The sequence below is a fragment of the Hemicordylus capensis genome, chromosome 5 (assembly GCF_027244095.1).
Source record: "Hemicordylus capensis ecotype Gifberg chromosome 5, rHemCap1.1.pri, whole genome shotgun sequence".
Taxonomy (NCBI): Eukaryota; Metazoa; Chordata; class Lepidosauria; order Squamata; family Cordylidae; genus Hemicordylus; species Hemicordylus capensis.
The window spans coordinates 139353020-139376729 of NC_069661.1; the positions used below are offsets into that span (position 1 = coordinate 139353020).

Here is a 23710-nt window from a genome sequence, read left to right on the forward strand (position 1 = left end):
TGAATTTTAATATGAACCTAGGTACATTTCATGGCAGCATGTGTATACTTCCACAGAATAGTGTCTGAATCAGGTTAAAGAAGACCAAGGAATGACTAGAGGATGTGGGGAGGATGGAATAGATCTGAGCAAGGAACAGGAACATGGAGGAAAGCTTTTCCAAGTGTATTCTCTATTTTAGAAGGGAAACATCTATCATGGCTGCACTCTTAAAAGAGACCTCACTTGGGAATATTTTAATGAAGTTTCTGTACATGTGGGTAAGTCAGGCATGTGTGCAAAAATGCAAACAGTGAAGCAAAGAAATGCAAGGCCTGGTTGCCCAAATGAAACAGCATTATGATCTCTGAAATATGCATTACATTTCTGAATACGTATTAAGGTTATATTAGACAACAAGAACTTACTTTTAGTAGAAAATGATGATTAAATCTTCTTGACTAGTGATTTAAATTGTGATTTAAATCATTAAAACTGAGTTCTTTGAAGTGATTTAAATTGTGATTTAAATCATAGCAGCCCTGATTTCAACCACTCTATACAGTTTCCAAGTCAAAGCCTTAATGAACTTGTGGGGGCTTACTCCCAGGTAACTGTTGTGTGCATAGGCTTGCAACCTAAGGATATATCCCAGAAATGTTTATATTGTGAGACAGAAAGAAAAAAGTCTTCCTTTCCTTTTTTTTTTTAATTTGTGAGAAGAAAGGAAATTAATGGGCTTTGGTGGAAACTTCTCATCAGAAGAACTTATGCTAATAGAATCCTTTCTTGGGCGAAGTTTTACATCCTGTTTCAAGCTGGCTCCAATGATCTGTCTGAGGACCCCATGATCACACAAACAGTGAGTCTGCAAAAACAAGATGGCTCAGAGAGACATGGACTATTCACCTGACCCTTGCTTTTATTTTGCCCAAGTTTGTGTTGCTTTCTGTTCTCTTCATTTGGGCAGGCCTTCCAATTTCTGAAGGAAGTCTTCTTCTCCTCTAAAGCTTCCTTGACTTTATTTGTTAGCCATGCTGGCAACGTGGTAGGGGCTTGTTCATAGACCCTGGGTGGTGGGTTTTGTTTGTAGTGTTGGAAAGTTAAAGGACTTTGCGCTGTCTCTTGCCTCAGACAGTGGAGGACAGACTAGTGAGTCAGAGGGCTAGAGGGTCAAGATATTTGTCATCCCTTCTCCACTGCTCTGATGCTATCCCTTTGAAATGTAGATTGCTAATCTCAGGGATTCAACTTCCTTCCTCCTCTCTCTTGCTACCTGGCTGCCTACCTTGCAACATGGCAAGGTTCTCTCCCTGCACCATTTGTACAGAGAGGATGCAGAATCCAACTGCATCCACTTAGATAGATAGATAGATTAGAGATCCTAAATCCTCACTTTCCTATCTAGAATGGAGTTCCTTAATAAATGCCTTTTATATTTATTTGAAACTATGAATTGGCTCCAAGTTACTTTACTCTCAGCACACACACATGCCTAACTAATCTACCGCTGTGTTGTGCCTCTGTGCACTCTGCTATATTGAGAAAGGGAAATTCACCACAGAGAATTTCCAACACGTAGAGGGGACACTTGTCTCCATTTTGGCCAATAAAGTTATACAAAATGGCCACTGACCCATTATCACATCTGTGCAGTCGGGGCTTTCTGGGCTCTGAAACCTATTCCTATTGGTCCAAGGTGGAGTGGCATGTTCATAGAGGGGTCACATGCCCACCTTCGGGGCATGCCTGGGCATATTCTGGAGTAGGAGTGGAGGGCAAGCTTCAGGGGGATGAGGGTGTACCCCTAGTTCTGACCCTTTCCAGTCTTGCCGGGGGCTCCTCTGAACATTTCCTGTGATGTAAGCCCCTCCTTTGACCACTTCCGTTGACGTAAGCGCATTTTGACAGCTCCAATGACGTCAGCACCCCGCGTGGGCACCATGACATCATTCCCTAGCCATGTACTTCTGTCTGTAAACAAAAGCACATGGAGTTTGACAGCAGGTGGGTATCTATACTACTACAATGTATGTAGCCAATCCCAACAAAGCTCTCTTGGACATACCATTGCTTTTGGATGTCCAAATGGTGTTGCCTTCCAGGGCCGTGATAAGATGGGATTACATAAATCTTTCTGGTTGCTATCCCTTTACTAAAGGAAGTACCCGAAAACACCCACACCTTTTTTGTTGTGCCACTCTGTGGAACTCTTTGTCTTGGGAGATCACAACTATTCCTTTTCTGTCAGCAGTGCTTAAAGGTGTTTTTGTTCCAACAAGTGTTTTAATTCCCCATAATTTAATATTGGTTGGCTCATTTTGCTGCTGCATCAGTTGTGGCTATTATTCTCCCTTTATTTTTCATTTCATATTATGATTTTAACTTGCTTGTTAGCCACCTCTGCTTGAAAAAAAGAGTAGGATATAAAAGTTTGCAGATTAGTAAATAAATATCAAATATTCAATTCCTCACCTGATACAATAGATAACTCTAGAGAACTGATACACTCTTGGTGCCACTGGTTTATTAGAGGAGTGACCCGAAGCCTAAGGCTTTCTGCCATGGGACTTCACTAAGACATTGTGAAAATCCAGTTTTCCATAATCAAAATGTGAAGTCAGTCTAAAATTGCAAAACTTTTTGCTGAGCTAAGAGAAACTGTCCCCCCCTTAGTATAATATTACACAATAATGAAAATGGTAGAGGCTTAATTTCTTCATTAAAAGCATCCTGTGTTGTAGCAAGAAACTAGGTTAGATTGCCCATTGGTGTATACTCTGGCAAAAATTCAGGAAAGCCTGTCATCTTGCATTTTCTAATTCATTAAAAATAGCTCCATTTGTGAAATGGATTCTGGTCCCTCTAGCATAAGTATCTCAAATGTACTGTGCTAAAAGTAGAAAAAGAAAAGAATTCAAAAATGGGGAGAGAGAGATTAAAATTATTCATTACCACAATGTTCAGCCTAATGCTCACATTTTCTGAATGGATGTTTGGTAAACTTGCTATTATGGCTTCCTTACAGCTAGAAGTGTCCCAGATGACCAACTGAGCATTTGGTACTTTCTTTAGAAAAGGGATAGCAGCCAGAAAGATTTCCATAATCCTCTCTTATCATGGTCCTAGAAAGCAACACCAACCTAATAACTGTTAATAAGCCCAAAGGAGCCTTTAATTTACATCTTCTTTCTAGAAGAGAGGGACAATTCACTACCGTGGGTATATATTGGTTGCAGCTCTGGTTCTAGAATCCTCAAGACAAGTGACAAGTCATGAAATTACTCCTTCCATCTTTGTTTCTAATTTTCTGGTCTCAGCCCTAAGCTACTCTATTTCAAAGCAGGGGGCCGGGGCTGTTTTCTTTTTTCTAGGTAAGTTTTATTGTTGGCATTAGCCCCAGGAAGTGACATAACACCTTCACAGTAAACAATCTTCTTTGTGACTTAGAAGTCACAAAGCACTCTGTCATAAGGTGAATATCCTCACAGAGTGCCAAGTGGTCAGACTTTATTTCTTTAAGGACCAAACTACACATGTTAAATGTGTCATTATGTAGTTTGCAGCATAAGCTCAGGCATACTTGGACCAAGACCATTACATGGAGGCAGGGGGTATTCCATTTCCCCACTAAAAATCCATGCCAGGTTTCCATGGAAAATCACACCCTCCTGAAAAACCTATTTAAGCCTGAAAATGGCATTGCACCTGGACAACAAAGACACATGACGCAAGTGTGGAGTAAATAAGGGCCACAACTTTATTAATTATAATAGAGGGATGCAAATTGGCAATCAACCCCCCCCCAACAGTGCGGCTTATAAGACTCACAGCTTCCACATGAGCCAACTATCCTAAAGCCTAGGGCAAAACACCTCTGCTCCAAGCAGCATCTGGCCTAGGGCCCCCTGCTGCCCATCATAGCCACCTAAGGTGCAGGCACCTGCTGTAGAACTCTCTACCCCCAAGCCAGAAAGCCTTAGAGAGTTTGAATTCTTTAGCAGGTTGGAGTAAGCCATCCACTAGCATTCGCCGAACCAGAAAGCCTCAAAGGAGGCTGGCAATAGCCTCCCCTTATGCCAAAACATGTGCCTGAAAGGTGATCACCAGCAATCAATTGCACAATAAACCGCACTGTACCTGCCATGAGAAGGGGTTAGCCTAGCTTGACACTTTCACCACCCACAATATCTCAAAACCCATGCCAATCCTTCCTACAAGTTTAAAAGAAACAAATCAGAACCCCGCATGGATAGATGGACACACTCTATCCTAAAAAGCTCAGGATGGGAGGACCTAATTACAAGGTGAGGGATGAATACCCCACTGCTTTCTACCACTAACCTACCTACCGTACTGTTAACTTTAGATCGAGCCCGATCTATCCTGCCTGGGAACTGGGCAACCCGCCAAACCCTATGCTGCAACAAGTTGGACCAGACCAAAACAACCCCAGGCACCCACCTCCGTATGTACTCGAGGTCCCTCCTAATATGATGGGAAATGGCCAGCCCTGAGCACTGTACTAAATCATTGCCTCCCAAATACAGAACAATAATATCAGGAGGCAGATTGGCCTCCAAGAAGTTCCAAACAGTTGGCAGGAGTTGCTAGAGCACCATGCCCCTCCTACCGATCCAAGAGATTGAAGCATGCTGGCACAGGCCGAGCTGGGTCCCAAATTCTGTCTCATATGCTCGCTTGTGAGCCCAGAACACTATTTGGCCCACAATGAGGATCCTGGCCTTGCAACAAGGCACCCTGGGACCTGCTGTGGAGAAGAACAACAACATTAACCACTCATAACTGAACATAATGCTTGTTAACCTGCAAGCGGCACCGCCCAATGCGCTTGACATCACTTTCACGAAAAGCGAGCACCAATTCTGAAGGAATGAAGAAAGAAAACCCCAAGGGGCCACCCTTCCTGCTCCAAAGCCCACCTGACCACAGTTCAAAACTGGTACTGTGTCAAGGGGGAGCCATCACTGCGTCAAAACAGGCAACCTTGTCAATCACCCAACAGTACCAAGTAGCGCTCCAAAGCCCTCATGGGGCACAGGACCGCGTGACCAGACCTATGGAGTTGCACTGCCTGGCCTTTGCCCTTTTGATCCGTCTTGGAATATTGAAGCTTCATGATCACCTTTTCAGGATATAGTAGGACAACTGAATGCTGCCTGATCCTGCATAGTGGGCTGACACGTCCTCTGGTCAAAAGTTCAAAGGCCCGATAGGTGCCAAAAAACATAATCAAGGACACAGCACTGAATAAGGCCAGGTCATAAGGCGACAGGCACAAAACAGGAAAAAAAAACCCTAAAACTGATTCCAGAATCCTGGGTGTAATGGGCTGCTGGGAATCCTGTAGGGAGGGTGGTCACGGGACCAACCCTCCACCATCCGCCATACATGAAAGTTGTGGGTAGGGGCTGGCATCCCAAAGGCCTTAGAATAGAAGGCTAGGGCCACTAAATGCCCAGCCATAGAGTTAGATGAAAGGCCAGTGGAACATAGGTGGACTAAGTACTGCATAATGTGCCCCACTGGTGCAGGCCAAGCACCTTCCAGTCCATCCTGTCCTCTAAAGGATTGGAATGCCCTAATCTTCCTGTCATACGAGGCCCTGGTGCTCGGAGCAAGCAATGCCCAAACAGCTCTTTGAGCTTCTATTCACCAAGGCTCTACAACCAAAGTGCAGGGGCATATCTAGGGTAGGGCAGGCAGGACACATGCCCCAGGCGCCACTTGAAGGGAGGGCGCCATTTTCTAAAATTAAAAAAATCTTTAAAATGGCTGCTGAGAACAAAATGGCCACCGTACATGGTCAAATGGCCTGCCCAGGCCATGCCAGGATACGCAGAGGCCATTTGAGCATGCACAGTGGCCATTTTGTTTTCAGCGGACTTTTTTTTAAAAAAAAAATTTAACCGCACATGCTCAAATGGTCCCTGTGAAGCCCTAGAGGCCAGCAGGGGGGACCTTTGCAGACACACACCCCCACGGCCTTTAGGAAGCCCCCTGAAGGGGCTACAGGTAAAAAATTTTTTAATATAATATAAGTCACTGTACACATATTTAGTTTGGCACTATGTACAGAGAATCAGGGCTTGTGAATACTGAGCAGAAACATATGAGCTTGGATTGTATCTAGGAGCTACCGTAAGTGAGTTAAATGTGATGTCTTAACCAAATGGCTATTAATGGCTCTATGTACACAGAATCAGTGCTTGTGCATACTGAGCTGAAGCTTATGAGCTAGGATTGTATTCATTTGCTCTTACTTTGCTTCTTGTGATAAGTGAGTTAAATGTGATGTCTTAGTAATATGACTATTAATGGTGAGTTTGTCTTTGAATCAGTGTGAAATCCTTAGTATTAAGGCCCACTGGGAGTTTCTTGCTCTCTTTCTCTCATTTTAACTGTCTTTCTGAAATACTAGAATATATTCCAAGCAGTGACACAGTTTACTCTGCATATCCTTTAATTATTTTCAGAGTATCTGGGAAAAGTCAAATTCTCCATTGATTTTTAAAACTTATGTAATAGTGATGCTACAATGCATAGTATATAATTAGACAGATACTTCTGTTTAGTTTTCCAAGTATACCTCCACATAGTATTTGGGTATTTCATGAGCCCCAGCATACTGAAATTTGTAGTTTTCCAGCATTTTTTGGTCTGGCTACATCCACTGCTAAATAGTTTTTGAAATATTAAAAGATTAATGAGCTTGACTTGTATTTTTCAGCTGATATTATGTTAAAGTTATCTGAAAGATGGGTGTCAGATGTTTGGACAGGGTCCGCAATTTCAGTGCTTGCCCTAGGTGCTATTTTCCCTAGCTACACCTCTGCCAAAGCAGCATCCTGTCTGGGTCCTGTCTCTCACTAGGTGCCAGCATTCAGAAACGCTCCTCCTGTGAACGAGAGAGTGCATCCGCTATACCATTCTGCAACCCAGGGACATGTCTCGCCACGAAAAGAATGTTGTGCCACAGGCACTGCAGGACAAAAGTTCTAACTAAAACCATAACCTGTGGGGACTTAGATGTTTATGAGTTGATGACCTGCATGGTGGCCTGGTTGTCACAGCAAAACCTGACTGTGGAATTGGTGAAGGCAGACACCCATATGTGGACTGCAACCACAATGAGAAAGAACTCAAGAAAGTTAAGTTCTCAAGTGAGGCCACACTCTACCCATGTGGCAGGCCACTGTTCAGCATGCCAACAGCCTCTAAAATAAACCCCCAGACCAAAACCCCCCGCTGCATCTGAGTGAACCTGCAGATCAGCTTGTAGGAGGCACTCAGAGAACCAAAGGGAACCTCCATTAAATGTGTCCAGAAAGCGTTCCCATACCTGGAGATCATCCCGCATCTGGGCCAAAACCCTAAGCCTAGGGTGTGGAAACTTAAGCCTCTTGGTGGCATCACAAAGGTGCTGCAAAAATGCCCTGCCGGGTAAAACCACTCTACAGGTGAAGTTAAGGTGTCTCAACAAATCCTGGAGTTGCCTGAGGGAAACCTTAGACACAGAGAGGCACTCTTTAATTAGTGAACCCAGCACCTGCAGCTTGTCAGCTGGTAATCTGGCACATCTAGCAACTGAATCCATCTCAATACCCAGAAATGTAAGCTGTTGTAGCAAATGTAAGCTTTGGCCCTTCAGTCTTATCCTTTGCTAAAGGCACCCCAAGCTCACTACACAGCTCCATGAAGGCCTCCCTGCTGCCCCTGGCCCCATCATTGCCCGGAAAAAGGGGAAGTTGCCACCACACATGTGCCTGTCGCTGCCATGTGTATGTGTGGCGGCGGCAACGGCAATAGGCACATGCGTGGCGGCAACTTCCCCTTTTTCCGGGCAACAATGGGGCCAGGGGCAGCAGGGAAGAATGCTGCCGCCCCTAAAACTTTGCTCTGGAGTGGAGCACCGGAGGGGGGAAAGCGGCGGGAGGGGTAAGTACTACCCCTCCGCCCTTAAAGCTAGACACCCCCCAGTGCCGGACCGCGCCTCCGTGGTTCCGTGCACATCCCTACTCCAAACTTTGAAATTATCCTCGAGGCAGCGGAGCTCCCAGAGGTTCCCCGGTTGTTGCTGAAGCAGCCCAAGCTGCTGCGGCCAAGAGAAAAACGCTGGAGCAGTGACGGAACGATCCTCCCTCGCCACTGCTCTGAGAAGACTGAGTTTGGGGCCAGGCTTGCAAACTGAATGGCTGTGAAGCCCCGCCCCCGAACAGCTCTCTACAGCCAATGGCTGTATCATTACTGCCTCATACCTTTGCAGAGGCCGGGGCAAAGAGCCAACTCCCAGACACGCTGGGGAGGATCGGGCCATTCTAGCTAATGGCACTTTTGAGATTAAATAACTATTTGTGGGAGTACTTTTTAGTGGGGAAATTGTGCAGAATAAAATGGTTAAATACTCCCTACCATCATGCCATGGTCCCAGTCTGAACTGTGGTCCTGTATGGCTGCTTGGTGAGAGTAAAGGCAATCACATGATGATGCATTTAATGTCACATGTAGTTTGGTCCTAAGATTCAAACCAGACATTATTTTAAGCACATAATTGGGTCTGCTCATGGATCAAGACCATACTGTTTATTTATTTTTGTTTATTGTTAAATTTGTATACTGCCTTTCATTAAAACAATCCCAAGGCGGTTTACAGCAACATATAGAAACAAGATTATAAAAATGACACAGTTAAAATATTAAGCTAAAAATATAAAACAAATCTGATTAAAAAATTTAAGACATAAGTATACTGTTGAGGAAGAGGGTGTAACTCTCAGCCTTTGCCATGGGCCTGATATCGATTGGGGTGCCTGTGGCTGCTATTTGCCCTGGGCGGGGGTGGGGGGGGACACCCACTGACTGGTTTTTACTCTCCGTCATGGGGCGGAGGTGGGGTCATGCATTCCTCAGCAGTGGCTGTACTTACTTGGAAGCCAGGTGCTAATTATTTGTAGTCTGGTTTGAACGGGACTGAATAATATGGGTTAGCTTTTCTGAGATTGGGATATGCCATAAATTCTTATTCCAGATATCAATCAACATGGTTTGATTTTTGATGGTTGGTTTTGTAGTTTTGTCTACAAACAATTTATAGCATGGACATTACCATTGATCATACCAACCACAGAAGTGCTGTTACATGTGGGGAAACCCTTTGTTATATATTTACTTTGAGCAAATGGATTACAAAAACAGCTTTGTGGTAGTTGGTTTGCCTCCTTGCTATGTTAGGCCTCAGGTGATGAATGGGAGGGTGAAGAGAAGGAAGGGCCTTCCAAAACATTGTCTTCCTCTCTCTCTCAAAGCCATTTTCAGAATTGAAAGGTGTGAGGTTTTGGAAGCATCACTACCTCTTTCATACTTTTCCAAAGCTGGATACAGTATGGAGGAGAAACAATGGATCTTTCCCACATTGCCTGCTCTCTCACCCAAATGAGTTGCCTACTTTTGGGGGTTTTGACACACTCTGAGCATGACAGCTCAGAGCGTGACAAAAAGATAAAATGTTGGGAACTGCCTAATATAGCGAGATAGATGTAGTGTGTGTATGCATGTTTCCCTAGTGAAAGGTAGTTAATTCCTGTTCACAGTGTAGTACTGTCCTCCCTAAATGTCAGTGTGTTAATTCAATCTTAAGTAAATGTGAGGAGCAAAGAAATGACAAGCGTAGAGCAGTGGAACAGATAACAACTTTGGAGGATCTAAGGATTAACCAATTGCTCCCTGATGTCAAGCTGAGAATCAGCAGAAATAATTATTCTGGCATCCTTCAGGAAGGGCCAAAGGGCAAGGTTTAGTGCTGTCACAGTTGGATTCTTCAAATAATCTAAACAGGTGCCTAATAAAGTATGATTATTTCTTTCATTTAGGAATTTGAAGGAAGTCAACGACTGGCGATACTAAGCGAAAATGCAACAGTGGTTTTGTGGGGTGGGTGATGACATCTTAAACAAATTGAAAAAATGTCCGTGTACCCAGGAAGATAGTTAATGTAAATAGGAAGTCACTCCAATGAAGAAAAATACATAGTATTGAAACATTTTATGTTCCCTGCAATTTACAGAGGTTTCCGCCCACTTTTGTTAAGTTTTATCTGAATGTGGACAAACAACTTTTGTCAAATCTGTGTGTTCTGTGCTTTGATGTGATGCCTCGTTATCTCTAGCCAATTCTACAAAGTTGCTTCTGACATCAGCAATAAATACATCAGGATGCAAAGGATCACTGTTCCATGCAGCCAGCCTTTGAGCTTACAGTTCTTGAACATCAGATGCCAGTGCCTTATGACAAACTGCTTTTGAATTGGGAGGAGTTCCATAAAACTGTTAATGATACAGCATGGTGGAGCTCTTAAAAAAAAACACAACCACCATCAACAATTTCACTGGATGTGCCCAAAGTAGCTCTTTGGATCCCAGATGAAGAGCCTGAAGTTTTGTAAGCAGATTCTAACTAGGGCACACACACACACACCCCTTCCACATGTGTTTATTCATTTATTACTCAGTATTTATTTTATTTATTATTATGTTAAACATATTTTATACCACCCAAAACCTATGTCTCTGGGCAGTTTATCTCATCTTTGTCTGTGCTAGACCCATTTGACCCTTAAAATATAAACTGAAAACAAATATTATAAATTAATAGTAAAACAATGTTAAGTTTGAAACAAATTTTAAAAACAGGAACATTAAAACCCCATAAAACCAATTAAGAGAGCAGAATTTTCTAGTCACATTTGGAAAATTGTAATGAGGAAAATATGTTGAGGTCATTCACACAATCAACTGTGTTCTACCCAGGTTTGGGAGCTGTGTGTGTTCCCAATTTTCAGTTGTGTGGAAGCAAGTTAGGAGGAATAGCTACCCAGGTTTCCCTCCTACCTTGCTTCCACACAATGAGCTGTGTCTCACGATCAGTGAGACCTGGTTTGGGAAGGGAAATGGGGAAAGCGGGCTAAGTGCACAGCCCTGGTAGCTCCCCCCGGAAGCTCCACTATGCCCTGCGTGAGCACGCAGGGCATACTGGAGAGACCCCCAGAGCCAGGAGGTGGATTCCCCCCCCCGGGCATCTACTCATCAGTAGCCGTGGCACGGAGCCACGCTGTGGCTACTCACGATCAGAAAAACTGGGTTTGCGGGGTGCTCGGGGTAGGGGTACTTAGGCGGGTTAACCGCCGGGAGGCAACCAGGCTCGGCTGCAAGCCCGGTGGCTCCCACGATCATCTGAAATCAGGCTAGGCTCCCCTAGCCCAATTTCGGATGATCGTGGGAATAGCCTCAATCACTTCTACTCAGGTTTTCCTCCTTCTTTGCTTCTATACCACCAAACGTGGGAAGCACACAGAGCTCCCAAAGCCAGGTAGAACACAGTTTTTGTTTGTATGAATGACCTTACTATTTTCCTGCTCAAATAAAAATCTTCTCTACAGTTCTTATTGGGGTTAGTGCAAGTGGGCTATCTGTTCCAAACTGAGGAAAGAAAGGAAACCTTTAGCATAACCAGTGCTTCCTAGAACTAACTCTCTCTCTCTCTCTCTCTCTCTCTCTCTCTCTCTCTCTCTCTATATATATATATATATAATCCTTGTACATACATTGCCTCAATTTGTTGCACAGATATTGTTCCAAGATTGTTTAATATTGATTTTATATATTTGAAAGCAAAGGCACTTTGGTTGGTGTATATTCTTATCTCATCCCATGGTTCTAACAACAATAGTGTGAAGCAAGTAGGTTAGGCTGAAAGAAAATAATTGGCGCAAGGTTTGTTGCATGGCTGAATGAGAATTCGATTTCGATTTCCCCCTTCTTAGGGCCAAATGAGACATGATTTGGTGGCCATAATCGGGTTCTTATCTGAGAATTTTTAAAATGTAATCGCAGCCATGAGGGTGGTGAATTGAGTTGGGACCATGGTTCTAAAATGGCAGGTTAAGCCTTTCCCGCCTTGCTGTTTCCCCCACTAAAATAATTGCTCCAATGCTCCTACTTGCCCTGCAGGAGGAAACATATACCTAATATGCTACCTGGATGTTTCTCCCTATGGGGCAAATTAGCAGCTTTGAGAGTGATTTAAACTGGGATAATGCATGAGAAGAAAGGGGAACCCCCAGCACCACAGCCCCGTTTGATTCAGCCTCCCTCCCCCCTGGTGGCTATTAATTTGTCTTTTAAACATGGCAGACCCTGATATCTTGCATCATATCCAGTTGCACTCTATGTCCACTACACCACACTGGCTCTCAGGTTGCTCCAAGATGTGTGAAGGAAGCAAATACATGTTTGCAAACATGGGTATCATGAAGATACTTTCACCAGGGATCTAGGATCAATTGCAGCTATATTTAAACTGGGCTTGCCTTATGTAATGTGTGAAATGGCCCATAGATTCAATACTGAATCTATTCTATTAAGTTTGTTATACCTATTTAGTTGGAAGTATTTTTTTAAAGAAATCAGTGAGGCTGTTCTGATGATCAGCCAAAACCAGGCTAAGAAAGCCAAGCCCGGTCTTGGCTGATCATCAGAAGTGTTGGGAGCCACTCGGCTCTTGGCAGCAGAACTGCCTCAAGATCTTGCCTTTTAAATGAGGTTAATGGAGTAAGCATTCCCTTAGCCCCATTTCTTGGATTGTCTGCCAGCCCTGGCAACAAGCGAGGAGACTGAGGGGCTCCTGGCCAGCACTGGGGGAATCCCTATAATCCATCGCACACTCATGTGGTGCATTATGGGAATTCTAGGGACTGGGATAAAACATCCCGGCCCCCAATCCTCCACATTGCTGGCAAACATGTGGATGGGCAATCCACCCATCCCGGGAGCCAAGGATTGTCTGCAGGGAGGTAAGTGCAAGCAGCCTTCTTTCCTGCTCTCCATTGAGCACTTTCTCACTTATCGTGAGAAAGGTCTCAGTGTGTCTTACTGGCAAAGAAATATGCTTAACAGTGGGGAACCTATTGCACCATTCCTTATGCAGAGAACAAAAGCAAACATTGTGGTTTACTGATGGATAGTTGGAAAATCAGGTTTATAATTTTCTTATATTTAATAATATTCAGTGATAGTCAGAGGTCCTGGGTAGGACTATCTCGTAATGTTGGTGACAGCAGCCACCTTTTCTCCTAGTTTTACAATGAGAAATCCTGAGCCACAGATCTAGGCTTCAAGGGAAATAATTCACATCCTGACAAACCATATGTTCAGCTGGAGATTGTGATCTAACACAGTGACAGTTGGATATAATCTTTATTAGTTTTACCTTTACAAAGGTTAAATGCATGAATGAAACCCGTATGAGTGGACTTAATTCTGATGCTCAAGGATGATAGGAACAGGGTGGCATTTTTTTAAAAAAGAAGCACAGAATGGTGCCTCTCTGGTGACCTGGGTTTTGATGTGATTCAACACAGAAGCACATATGGCCTTCCGCGGTCTCTGTTGTGTTTTTGTAAGAAGCCCCTGTTGAAGATATGCACACAAATTACTGTAATACAGAGCAGTTGGTAGAAAGACCGGCAATATCATCTAGTAAAGAGGGAGTATAATGCAGGCCAGGATTCTCCTCAGCTAGCGTGCACCATCTGTTTCTAGAAGATGTCTGAATTACATTGGCATGTCCTAGCTAGAAATGGGTGGGTTAGGAGGGCAGGGGTATGATCCTTAAATCTTTCTTTCCATTCCAATTACGTTTCAGTCATTAACAAATCTGTTAATATAAACACCTTGGAAAGTCATCCCAGTATTACTCTGAATCCCTAGACATACTGAACACATATTTTATGGTGTGGATTTGAATTGACTTCTTAAAAAGAAAAGAAAAGAAAAGAAAAAAGGAGCTTCCATCAGTTTCTAATTGTCTTATTCTGATGTTCAAACCAGATGAAAGTCAAAATGACTTTGTCTAAACTAGGGGCTTTAAAAAAGAAACATATGGGGAAAATATTTCAGGCTCAGCTTCCTTTGATTGGCAGAGTTAAGTGTTTGGCCATTCCACTCCACAAAGCACAAAAGGCACCAGTTGTGATTGGCTGCTCTTGCTGAAACTAGGAGAACAACAAAATCTTTGCTTGACGTAAGACAGAACAACTCAAAGCAGGGTGCCTGACCCTTGAAGAGAGCGTGGGAAACCCAAATGAAGAATATGAGGCATTGGGACATGTAAGATAACATCTGAATGGTATTTCTTCAACACCACAATCCTTCAATGGAGGAAGGGACCTAGATGTGACAATCGGTGACTACACAAAGGCAAAAGACAGGGAGACGAGTAGATGCCTACTGTGTGTGTTGAGTGTCTGCAGGATGTGGTTCGGAGGATGCATTCCCAAGTAGATGATGAAGGAACTCATGGTGAAGTGCTGAACATTTGAAAAGACAAGCCAGGATACAAAGCATAAAGTACAGGGAGAGTGATGCGCAAAGATGGGCACTTATCCAGGAACTCTAGGAGAAACTGGGTCACAAGACAAGAAGAGTCAGGAGAGACTTCTGGAAGTGGGGCTTCCTGGCTAATTTCTAGGAGTCTAACTAGAAGTGACATTAATTGTGGTGTTACTTCCCTATCTCATTTCCTTTTTTTAACCGTGAGCCTTTCTTTCCTTCCTTCAGATGAGAGATGTGGCAGTTACACTGCATTCAGTATCAGGTTCCCAATCACAGATCAGTTATCAGTTAAATTTGCATTTAACCACAGGACTATCAGTTAAATTTGCATTTAACCACAGGACTATTGAAATGCAGATTGATATGCTCAGAAAGGCAACAATCTCAGATAGTGAAATCATAGATAGGTGGACCCTTGAGGAGTCAACCAATTAGGGGTAAGACTTGATTTGATTGAATGAAGGTGGGTTCAGATTGGTCCATTCAGACTCCTGTTGTCCTGTGACTTTAGCTGCTTGGCCAGGAAATTCTTCATTAATTGAAAACTGCTGGACACAGTTCCCATCATCCCAGGCAGTAATTTCAAGGAACAAGCTCTGTTTTAGGTGCTCTCACTTGCCCAAAACAAAGCTTTGAAGCGAAAACGGGGCTGCTTAGGCAATACAGCATTGTTGAAATTAAGGAGGTGTGGACTTGATCAATTCCTCAGAGAGACGACTATTCAGAGTTACATATAAAAGTAATACAAATACAACAAATAATTGAACAAACAACAAAACCCAGCTGCTTGCTTATACCTAGTCCACATCATTTTCTCATCCTTTTTGCCATCTGCCAACTCCACCCCTGTAGGGAACCCTCAGTTCTCCTTCGTATTTTGAAAACATTTACCTTAAAAGTAGAATAAATCAAATTGATCAAATAAGTTTGGTTTTCATAGTGTATTGTCAATTCGGAGGGACCAGGCTTCCTCAGCAAATAACTTCAATTTTGCTCTTTTGCATTCTGCTTTTATGTGTAGCTCTTGTTCAAGTACTTGGCTGTACACCTACATCCCCATTAGAGCAAATCCAAAGAAAAACTTCTCATTTGTCAGCAGCTGGTTACCATATTCCAGTTGAACATAATCCTACAAGTGACCTGATATTGATGTAGTTTGCCTGCAAACCTTCTATGCTTTCTTTTCTCTCTTTTTTTGAGTAATAAAAAGGCTTTCTCTGTAGTTTAATATCTGTGGACTGTAAAACAATATTTCAGAAACTTCTTTGAAAGCAGAACCTAGTGATCCAAAACATGCTTTTCTTGAAGGGATGGAATTCCCTCAACAACACACAGAAAAAGCAAGTCTTTACCATAGCAGGCCTTCGGGCAAATATGCCATGTGTGTGTTTTGTTTCACTCTTCTGACAAAAAAAAGAGAGAGAGAGAGAGCTTTCTACCAATAATATGAACCAGGGGGGAAATGCTTACATTTCCAGAGTGCTCTTTATCTGGGAATGAGGAAAGCCTTGATTTTCCTTTTGACTCTATTCTGTGATTTACAATACATGATCTTACTATGTCTGAAACTGGCCTTTGGGGCTCTACTACTCTAAACCGCATTGGCTGTTTCATTATATGCTTTAGTTCCCCAGAGAAACGCCTGCTTGTGTTAAAGGCAGAGCAATGATAGTCTGCTTCTATATGGCAGTTAGTTCCAAGAAGAAAGCCCAAACAAGGACTTTAGGAGATGCCTTGCTGGATCAGGCAACAGGTCCGTTTAGTCCTGCATTTTGTGATTTTCCAGGGGTACATGGATGGCTGCTGCTCAGAAACAAACAGGACATAGAGTGACAACTACAGGACTATGGACAAATGTTTGTTTATGGTGGGGAACCCAAGGGTGGACCATCATACGTCAGTGCATAACAGCAAGTCCTAAACTACCAGTAGTCTAATGTTTAAACAAATTTAAATAATATTACTTAATGTAATATAATTAAATAATACAAGTGTATTTTATTGTATGAACACAACAAATATCTCAATACTGCTTTCTAAAAAAGGTTTCCAAAGCAGTTTACATAAATATTAAATGAATGAATGAATGAAATAAAGGATCCCTGTCCCGAAAGGGCTCACAATCTAAAAAAGAAATATGATAGACCCCAGCAACAGCCACTGGAGGGATGCTGTGCCGGATAGATAGGGCCAGTTGCTCTCCCCCTGTTAAATAAAGTGAATCACCACTTTTAAAAAATGCCTCTTTGCTCAGTTAGCAGGGATTGTAGTTTAACAACAATACAGAGAGGTGGGAATTTGTAAATTCTTACTAAGTAATTGGATAGAATACTACTTGCATATTTCCCCTTATATCTTTGCCAATAAATGAGCTAACAACTTCCCTCTTTAAAAAAAGTGAAAGCTCAACATTCAAGGAAGGGGTCTGGAATATCCCAAAGGGAGATGAGAGTCTTGGAGAACCACACTAATGGCTATGGTCCTGGGGGTCTATGTTGTGCTCTTTATGCCTAGCAATTGCTACTGAGGCATATTGATTGGCAGTTCCATTTAGTGGCCATAAATAATTGTCAGTTATAGACCATCTATGTATTTGGTCTCTTTAAAAAGCCATATTAAGCTGATTAAATGACATGATAGATGATGAAATGGAGATGGCTTAAAAATAATGGCTCACATGCTGTGTAGCCTTATGAGGACAGAACAAGAAGTACTGTTCCTTGGAAGAATCTAACAACATGTGAGGCTTGTCACCAGGAGCAGCCCTTTCATGAGGCAAGGTTAGTCAGTGGATTATTGGAGCACCAGCAGGTGGCAAGACGCACCTCTTCATGACCAGGTTGACCCTTGCAAACCTTCCAAGGAGCATCTCTCCTCACATTCCTGGCAAAGCTTGCAAGAAGCATGAGGAGAGAAGAGGAGGCTGCTGGCAACCTTCCCTCCTTCTTGCCCCCAGCACCACTTTTAAAGCTTACAAAGGTAAATTTTGAAAGACATCTGGTCCCCACCAGGGACATGTGGCAAAGCCACCTTTGGCACCTTGCCTCAGGTGCCACAAAATCTTGGGCTACTCCTGCTTGCTGCACAGTTGCAGATTGCAGGGGGGGAATTGATTTTTTTGCTTCTCTTCCCTCATTGCAAAAGCCTTTCTCATGTCCAGGAATATATCAGTGAGGTGCACACAACCCTAAAGAACACCTTCCTGGCACTTACCCCTGGCCTTCTGGGCAGAAGGCCAGGGCCTCCACACTCCCTGGAAGTTATTCACACCCAACTTTTAGTTTGCATCTCCTCCAGGATGGAGCTGTGCGTTCACATGTCAGCCAAATTTACCCCTAGGTCCTTGCGAATTATCAGGGAACACTTCACCTATGATTCAGGAGTTCTAAAAAATCAACTTTTTGTGTCACTTTTGGGGGGCCAGTTCGAATTCACAGTAAAGTCTCACAGAAGACCCACAGTAAAGCCTGCTGTCTGAGAAAGCTCCTGGGGGAACTCAAATCCTCTTTAGTCTGCACAGGGGGAATGGTCGCTGTGCCAGGCGGATGAGGATAACTTTGATCTGTGCCAGGCAGCCAAGCAAGACATCTGTTTTAGAGACAGAAGGGGGAGTGCGGAAAGAAATATGTGGAATGGGCATATATTGTTGAAATATTTCTGCTAATGCATATTTGCATAAATATTGATTGATTAAGGGCCATCAAGTCAGTGTTGACTCTTAGCAACCACATAGATAAATTCTGTCCAGGCTGATCTGTCTTCAGCTTGACCTTTAAGCTTAAGCATTTTTAAAGCATTTCTTTATGCACAGTGGTGCAGTCATTGCTGTCATATCGAGTCCATCCACCTTACCTCTTCTTCTCTTTCCTTCCACTTTCCCCAGGATTATGGACTTCTCAAGGGAGTTGGGTTTTCACATAATGTGTCCAAAGTATGATAGTTTGAGCCTGGTCACTTGTGCCTTGAGTGAAAATTCTGGATTGATTGGTTCTATGAGCCATTTGTTTGTTTTCCTGGCTGTCCATGGTATCCTCAAAAGTCTTCTCCACCACCAAAGTTCAAAAGCGTCAATGCTTTTTCTATCTTGCTTTTTCAAAGTCCAGCTTTCGCATCCATAGAGTGTCATGGGGAAAAAAAACATTGTCTGAAGTATTCTAATCTTCGTAGGTATAGACACGTCACGGCATCTAAATATCCTTTCTAAGGCCTTCATTGCAAACCTACCAAGTGCTAGTCTGTGGCGTATTTCTTGACTGCTGGATCCTTTACTGTTGATGGTCGATCCTAAAAGGCAGAAGCTATCTACCTATTATATATCTGTTTTATATTCTTATATACCTGTTTATATACCTTTATATTATTATATACCTTATATTAACTTTAACATTTAAAGCCCCACATGATATGGGCCCTCCATACCTCCAGGACCGCCTTGTTCAATATGTCCCTCGCCAGTTCCTGAGATCAGACACAAGTAATACCTTGGTGATCCCGGGCCCTAGGGATGTTAAGCTGCAATCAACGAGAGCCAGGGCCTTCTCAGTGGTGGCCTCGGCTCTATGGAATGGTCTCCAGGATAATATCAGAGTTCTCCATGATTTGTTGGCTTTCCGTAAAGCATGCAAGATGGATATGTTCCATCAGGTGATCGGTTGCTGAGATAGCTGGTCGTAGAGTGATATGGTAATCCATGGTTATTATGTCTTGTAATGAGTACTGTATGGGGTTGTGGTTATAATGTTATGTATGTTGTATTTTATAGAACTGTATTGCTTTGTATGTTATTGCTTGTAAGCCACCCTGAGTCCTATGGGAGTAGGGCGACATATAAATCTAACTAAATAAATAATAAATAAATACCTGTTTTATATTCTTACATTCTTGTGAGTTCAGTTGCTGTTTGTACCCTCAAGACCCCACGTGTTAAAAATACTGCATATGTCACAGTATGTGTGTGTAGGGGGATGATACTTAACTTGCAACCGGTGGGATGGGGGTGGGGGGTAGGGCTCCAAAATTACCTAGGTGTACCTCTGATTCCTGTATGCAAAGGGGGCTTTTGCAGGGATGGGAAAGAAGCAAAAATCATTTCTCCCTCCCTGTGTTCTGCAGCTTTGAAGCAGTTAGATTCTTGAAAGGGCAATGCTTGCTCCTTCTAAGACTGTGCAACATGTGAGACAATGTTTAAACTGTAATCTGTGTTCTTTGGGCTCATACATAACTTGGATTTCAAAAGACAATTTTTAAGCTTTTAAAAACAATTAAGTTAAAAGATTAAACATATAAACTTAGCAAGCAACCTAATTCCAGTGTGAAGGAAGTACCTATATTTTCTTCTTTAAAAAATGCTTACTTAAGTTGACATTGAAAACTCTCTGCAATGTACCCAGAACTAATTATTAGAACACAATCTATATCTTTTGAATTGCTAATCTATTTTCCTTCTGCAGAATGGAATGTATGAAGTAGGATTTTGTATGAATGAAGCAGAAACTGAGGTCATTCACACAAAAGAAAACTATGTTCTGCCCAGATTCAGGAGCTCTGTGTGTGCCCAATTTTTGGTTATGTGGGTGCAAACAACTAGGTAGGAGGAGGGAGAAGTGAATGTACTTTGCTTCTGCACAATCACTTCTTCCTCCTCCTACCTAGTTGTTTGCACCCACACAACCAAAAATTGGGAGCACTCTAGGGATGTGAATGGAAACCATTCGGTGCTCCCTTCCTGGAGCATCAGATGGGTTTGGTCTGCTGGCGTTTGAACTGGTTCAAATGGTGGGGGGTTGCTTTAAGGGACAGGGAAGGTGCTGCCTACCTGTCAGGCCATGCCCCGCTGCTTTCCACCCACCAGTGCTCTCGTCGACCATGAACATGGTGACACTGATCAGGGCTGCAAGCAGGAATGCTGCAGCCCAGCACACCTTTTTTGGAGAGTGCTGGCTGGCAGGGGGAAAGAGGTGGGGTGGGGGCTGACAGGTGGGGTGGGGGCTGACAGGTAGGCAGTGCCTTTCCTGTCCCTTAAAGCAACCCCCCGCCCTCCCAGGAGTGCACGAACTAGTTTGTGTACATCCCTAGAACACACACAGCTCCCAAACCTGGGTAGAACTTGCTTGCTTGTGTGAATGACCTCATTGTGTTGATTTTTCAGTGACCAGCATTGCAGGGCTGTTGTAAATATTACTGTACTAATACTGGTAGAATGCTCACTCACACACACACACACACACACACACACACACACACACACACCCGCACCTCAGTGAGTTGCTGTGTCATTTTAAATTTTAAATTTATTCTGATATTTATATCAGATATAATATCTCTGATATAAATATTTAATTTATTCTGTTTGTTCACATTTGAAAATACTATATAATCTTTTGCATTTCAGCATTATACTAACATTCTTCCCATTCTATGGCCCCAGCATCAGTTATTGACTGTGAATACAGAGGTTCTATTTAGCTAACTTGGCCATGAGCTCTTGGTGTACCTTTAATTTTTTTTTTTTAAAGGATTCAAATCCATTTTCTGATTGGGAATTATGAATGAATGAATGAATGAATGAATGGCTTTATTATGATCATTGATCAGTTAGGGAATGGCCATCTATAGCATGCAGTATAGTGGATAGAATATTGTCTTTATGATTTGTCTTCTCCCCAGAAGAGGGTTGGAATTTTTTTTTAAACAACCAAAAGCTGAGAATTCATTTAAAGGGTCTGGACTATCCCTGAGGTGGTATGTACCTGGATGGCTCTATATAAATAACCAGTGAGTTTCCTTGGAACTTCAAAGTGAATGTGTTTATGATTTGAGATGCAAAAATCCCATATGCTTGCAATCTATTATAGAGGGAGCCTCACAGAGAACCTATTACAGAATGACTGAAAAATGGAGAAAAATCAATAAAGACATCACTAATAGCTGATATCCAAATGAACCATTGTGATTTGCTTCTTGCAGGTGACTTTAATGCCCGCATTGGAGTTGATGATAACGATCTTTATGATAAATTTCATTGCCACCCTCCTGCGATGGAGCCCCCTTTCCTTCTACTGGTCAGCTGTTCTAAAGATACTAGGGCCAATGCTGATGGTCTAAATCTCGCAAAATTACTACATAACTTGGATCTACATATGCTAAACGGGTCCCTACGGACTTCCCCGCAGAGTACACCCATTGGGCGGGTTTTAGACCGTCATTAATAGACTATGCCGCAGTATCTCGTAACTTGGTGCCTCATATAAGAAATTTTTGTGTCATTACCCGCCCTGAGAGTGACCATCTTCCTTTATGTTTGAATATTGCTAGGGTAGACATTTCCAGGGTAGAGAGTAGGCTTGCTCCTTACACAGACTGTGATGCTCTTTTTCAAGCCGCGAAGTGGTCTATTCCACTATCAAACCAGGCTAAATAGTTTCTTAACTCAGATAAAATTCTGATGCTTTGGGAGTTGCTAAGGACAGGGGGCTCCCGGCCTCATGAGTCTTCTGTGTTAGAGCATTATGCTAAATTAATCAGTCTTCTTGCCCCCCTGCTTGCTAAACCTTGCTCATCACCATGCAAGAGGCACAGGACTTCTTCACGCCCCTGGTTTGACCAGGAGTGCCGAACAGCAAAAAAGGAGCTTATTTCAGCCTTTAAATCAGGTGTTTTTATTCCTGGACCCCAGGTCCTCGCCTTAATGAAGCAATCTTATAAAAAGTTGCTAAAGTCAAAGAGACTACGATATACACAACTGAAGTGGTCTGAATTGATTGCTGCAGCTAATTTGAAAAACCAGTCTAGATTTTGGCGCCTGGTGACGACACCGCAGGCAAGATCCTTGGTGGTCCCCTCTCCCCTCATCTCTCATGAGGTTTGGGAGCGCCATTTCTACTCTTTATATAGGCGGGTTGATTCTTCAAACTATAGTTTGGACGTAGATATTTCTTCCCTCCCTAGCTGGCCCCCTGTAACTTGTGCATAAATTGAAGAGCTGATAAAATTAGTCAAACCTGCTAAAGCCCTGGGCAGTGATTGTATTAATATTGAAATCATACGTCAAAATCTGGATTGGTGGGTGCCTGTCCTGGCCTCCCTGTTCACATATATAGATAGTACTGCTAAAGTCCCCTCTGACTGGGGTATAGCGATAATAGTTCCTATCTACAAAAAAGGGTGTCGAACTGATCCATCAAATTACCAACCTATAAGTTTATTAAGTATTATTTCAAAATTATTTGCCAGACACCTTTTGGCTAAGCTTACCTACTGGGTGGAAGCCCATAATGTTCTTGCCCCTGAACAGGTGGGCTTCCAACAAGGACGGTCCACTATGGAGCAAGCATTTATATTACAGCACTTAGTAGAGAAATATTCCAGTAAGCCAGGCTCTGCCCTGTACACGGCTTTTATAGACCTGAAAGCCGCTTTTGATTCGATCTCTAGAAAAAGACTATGGACGAAGCTGCATGAGTTATCTTTGGATAAGCGCTTGTTAGTGCTGATTTACAAGCTTCATGAGAACACCTGCCTCAGAGTCCGCCTGAACGCACAAGGCCAAGTCTCGGCTAAAATTCCCACCTCCAGAGGGTTAAGGCAGGGCTGTATTTTGGCCCCCATTTTATTTAATATATATATCAACTCTATTATTTCTATCATGAGCGTTCCCTCGATTCACCCCCCCAAACTGGCACATAAACATCTTGCCATTTTGTTGTATGCCGATGATATGGTCCGCATGTCCCTGACACCGATAGGATTGAGACGGGCCCTTTCATTGCTCAGCTCCTATTGTGCTGAAGAGCTCTTCAAAGTAAATCATCAAAAAACTAAAGTGTTAGTTTTTGCCAAGCGCCCCAAACGCCATACATGGGGAATGAATGGCCATTACTTGGAACAAGTTAAAATCTTTAAGTACCTGGACATGGTCTTCCACTCCTTGGGCCGGTGCCAGGCACATCTAAATTATATTGTGCAGAACACCCAAGCCTCAACCCACCTAATCAGATCTTTTTATTTTACAAAGGGGGCTCTTTGTATCCCAGCCGCTCTTAAATTATTTCTTGCCAAGGTGCTCAGTTGGGCCCTTTGGGTAATTTCGCCACACTGGAAGCTATTCAAACAAAGTTTATTAGATCTATATTGCAGCTTCCCAGATGCGTTCCTAATGTCGTTATTAGGCGCGAGGTGGGCCTTGGCTCCCTGGAAGCGGAGTATTGGAAATGCATTTTTGCATTTTGGTTAAAATTAGTCTTTTCTCAATCTGGACTTGCCCCCTTGGTATTAACTGACAATTTTGATTCTACCTGGAAGCGTCTTGTTAAAATAAAATCCCA

At 42.9% G+C, this 23710-nt stretch overlaps 1 protein-coding gene across 3 annotated transcripts in view; it reads right to left on the minus strand.

Moving 5' to 3' along the window:
* The window catches only part of SEMA3D (semaphorin 3D), a 413180-nt gene that overhangs the window by 48635 nt on the left and 340835 nt on the right, over positions 1 to 23710 (minus strand). Inside the window, exon 18 of one of the 3 annotated variants that reach the window (XM_053254950.1) lies at positions 4662 to 4750. The exons of the other annotated variants lie outside the window; for them this stretch is intronic. Within the exon in view, the coding sequence (XP_053110925.1) occupies positions 4697 to 4750 (54 nt within the window). The 3' untranslated portion in view covers positions 4662 to 4696. Of the gene's footprint in view, positions 1 to 4661; positions 4751 to 23710 lie in introns of those variants that run through there. 3 annotated transcript variants of the gene reach the window in all.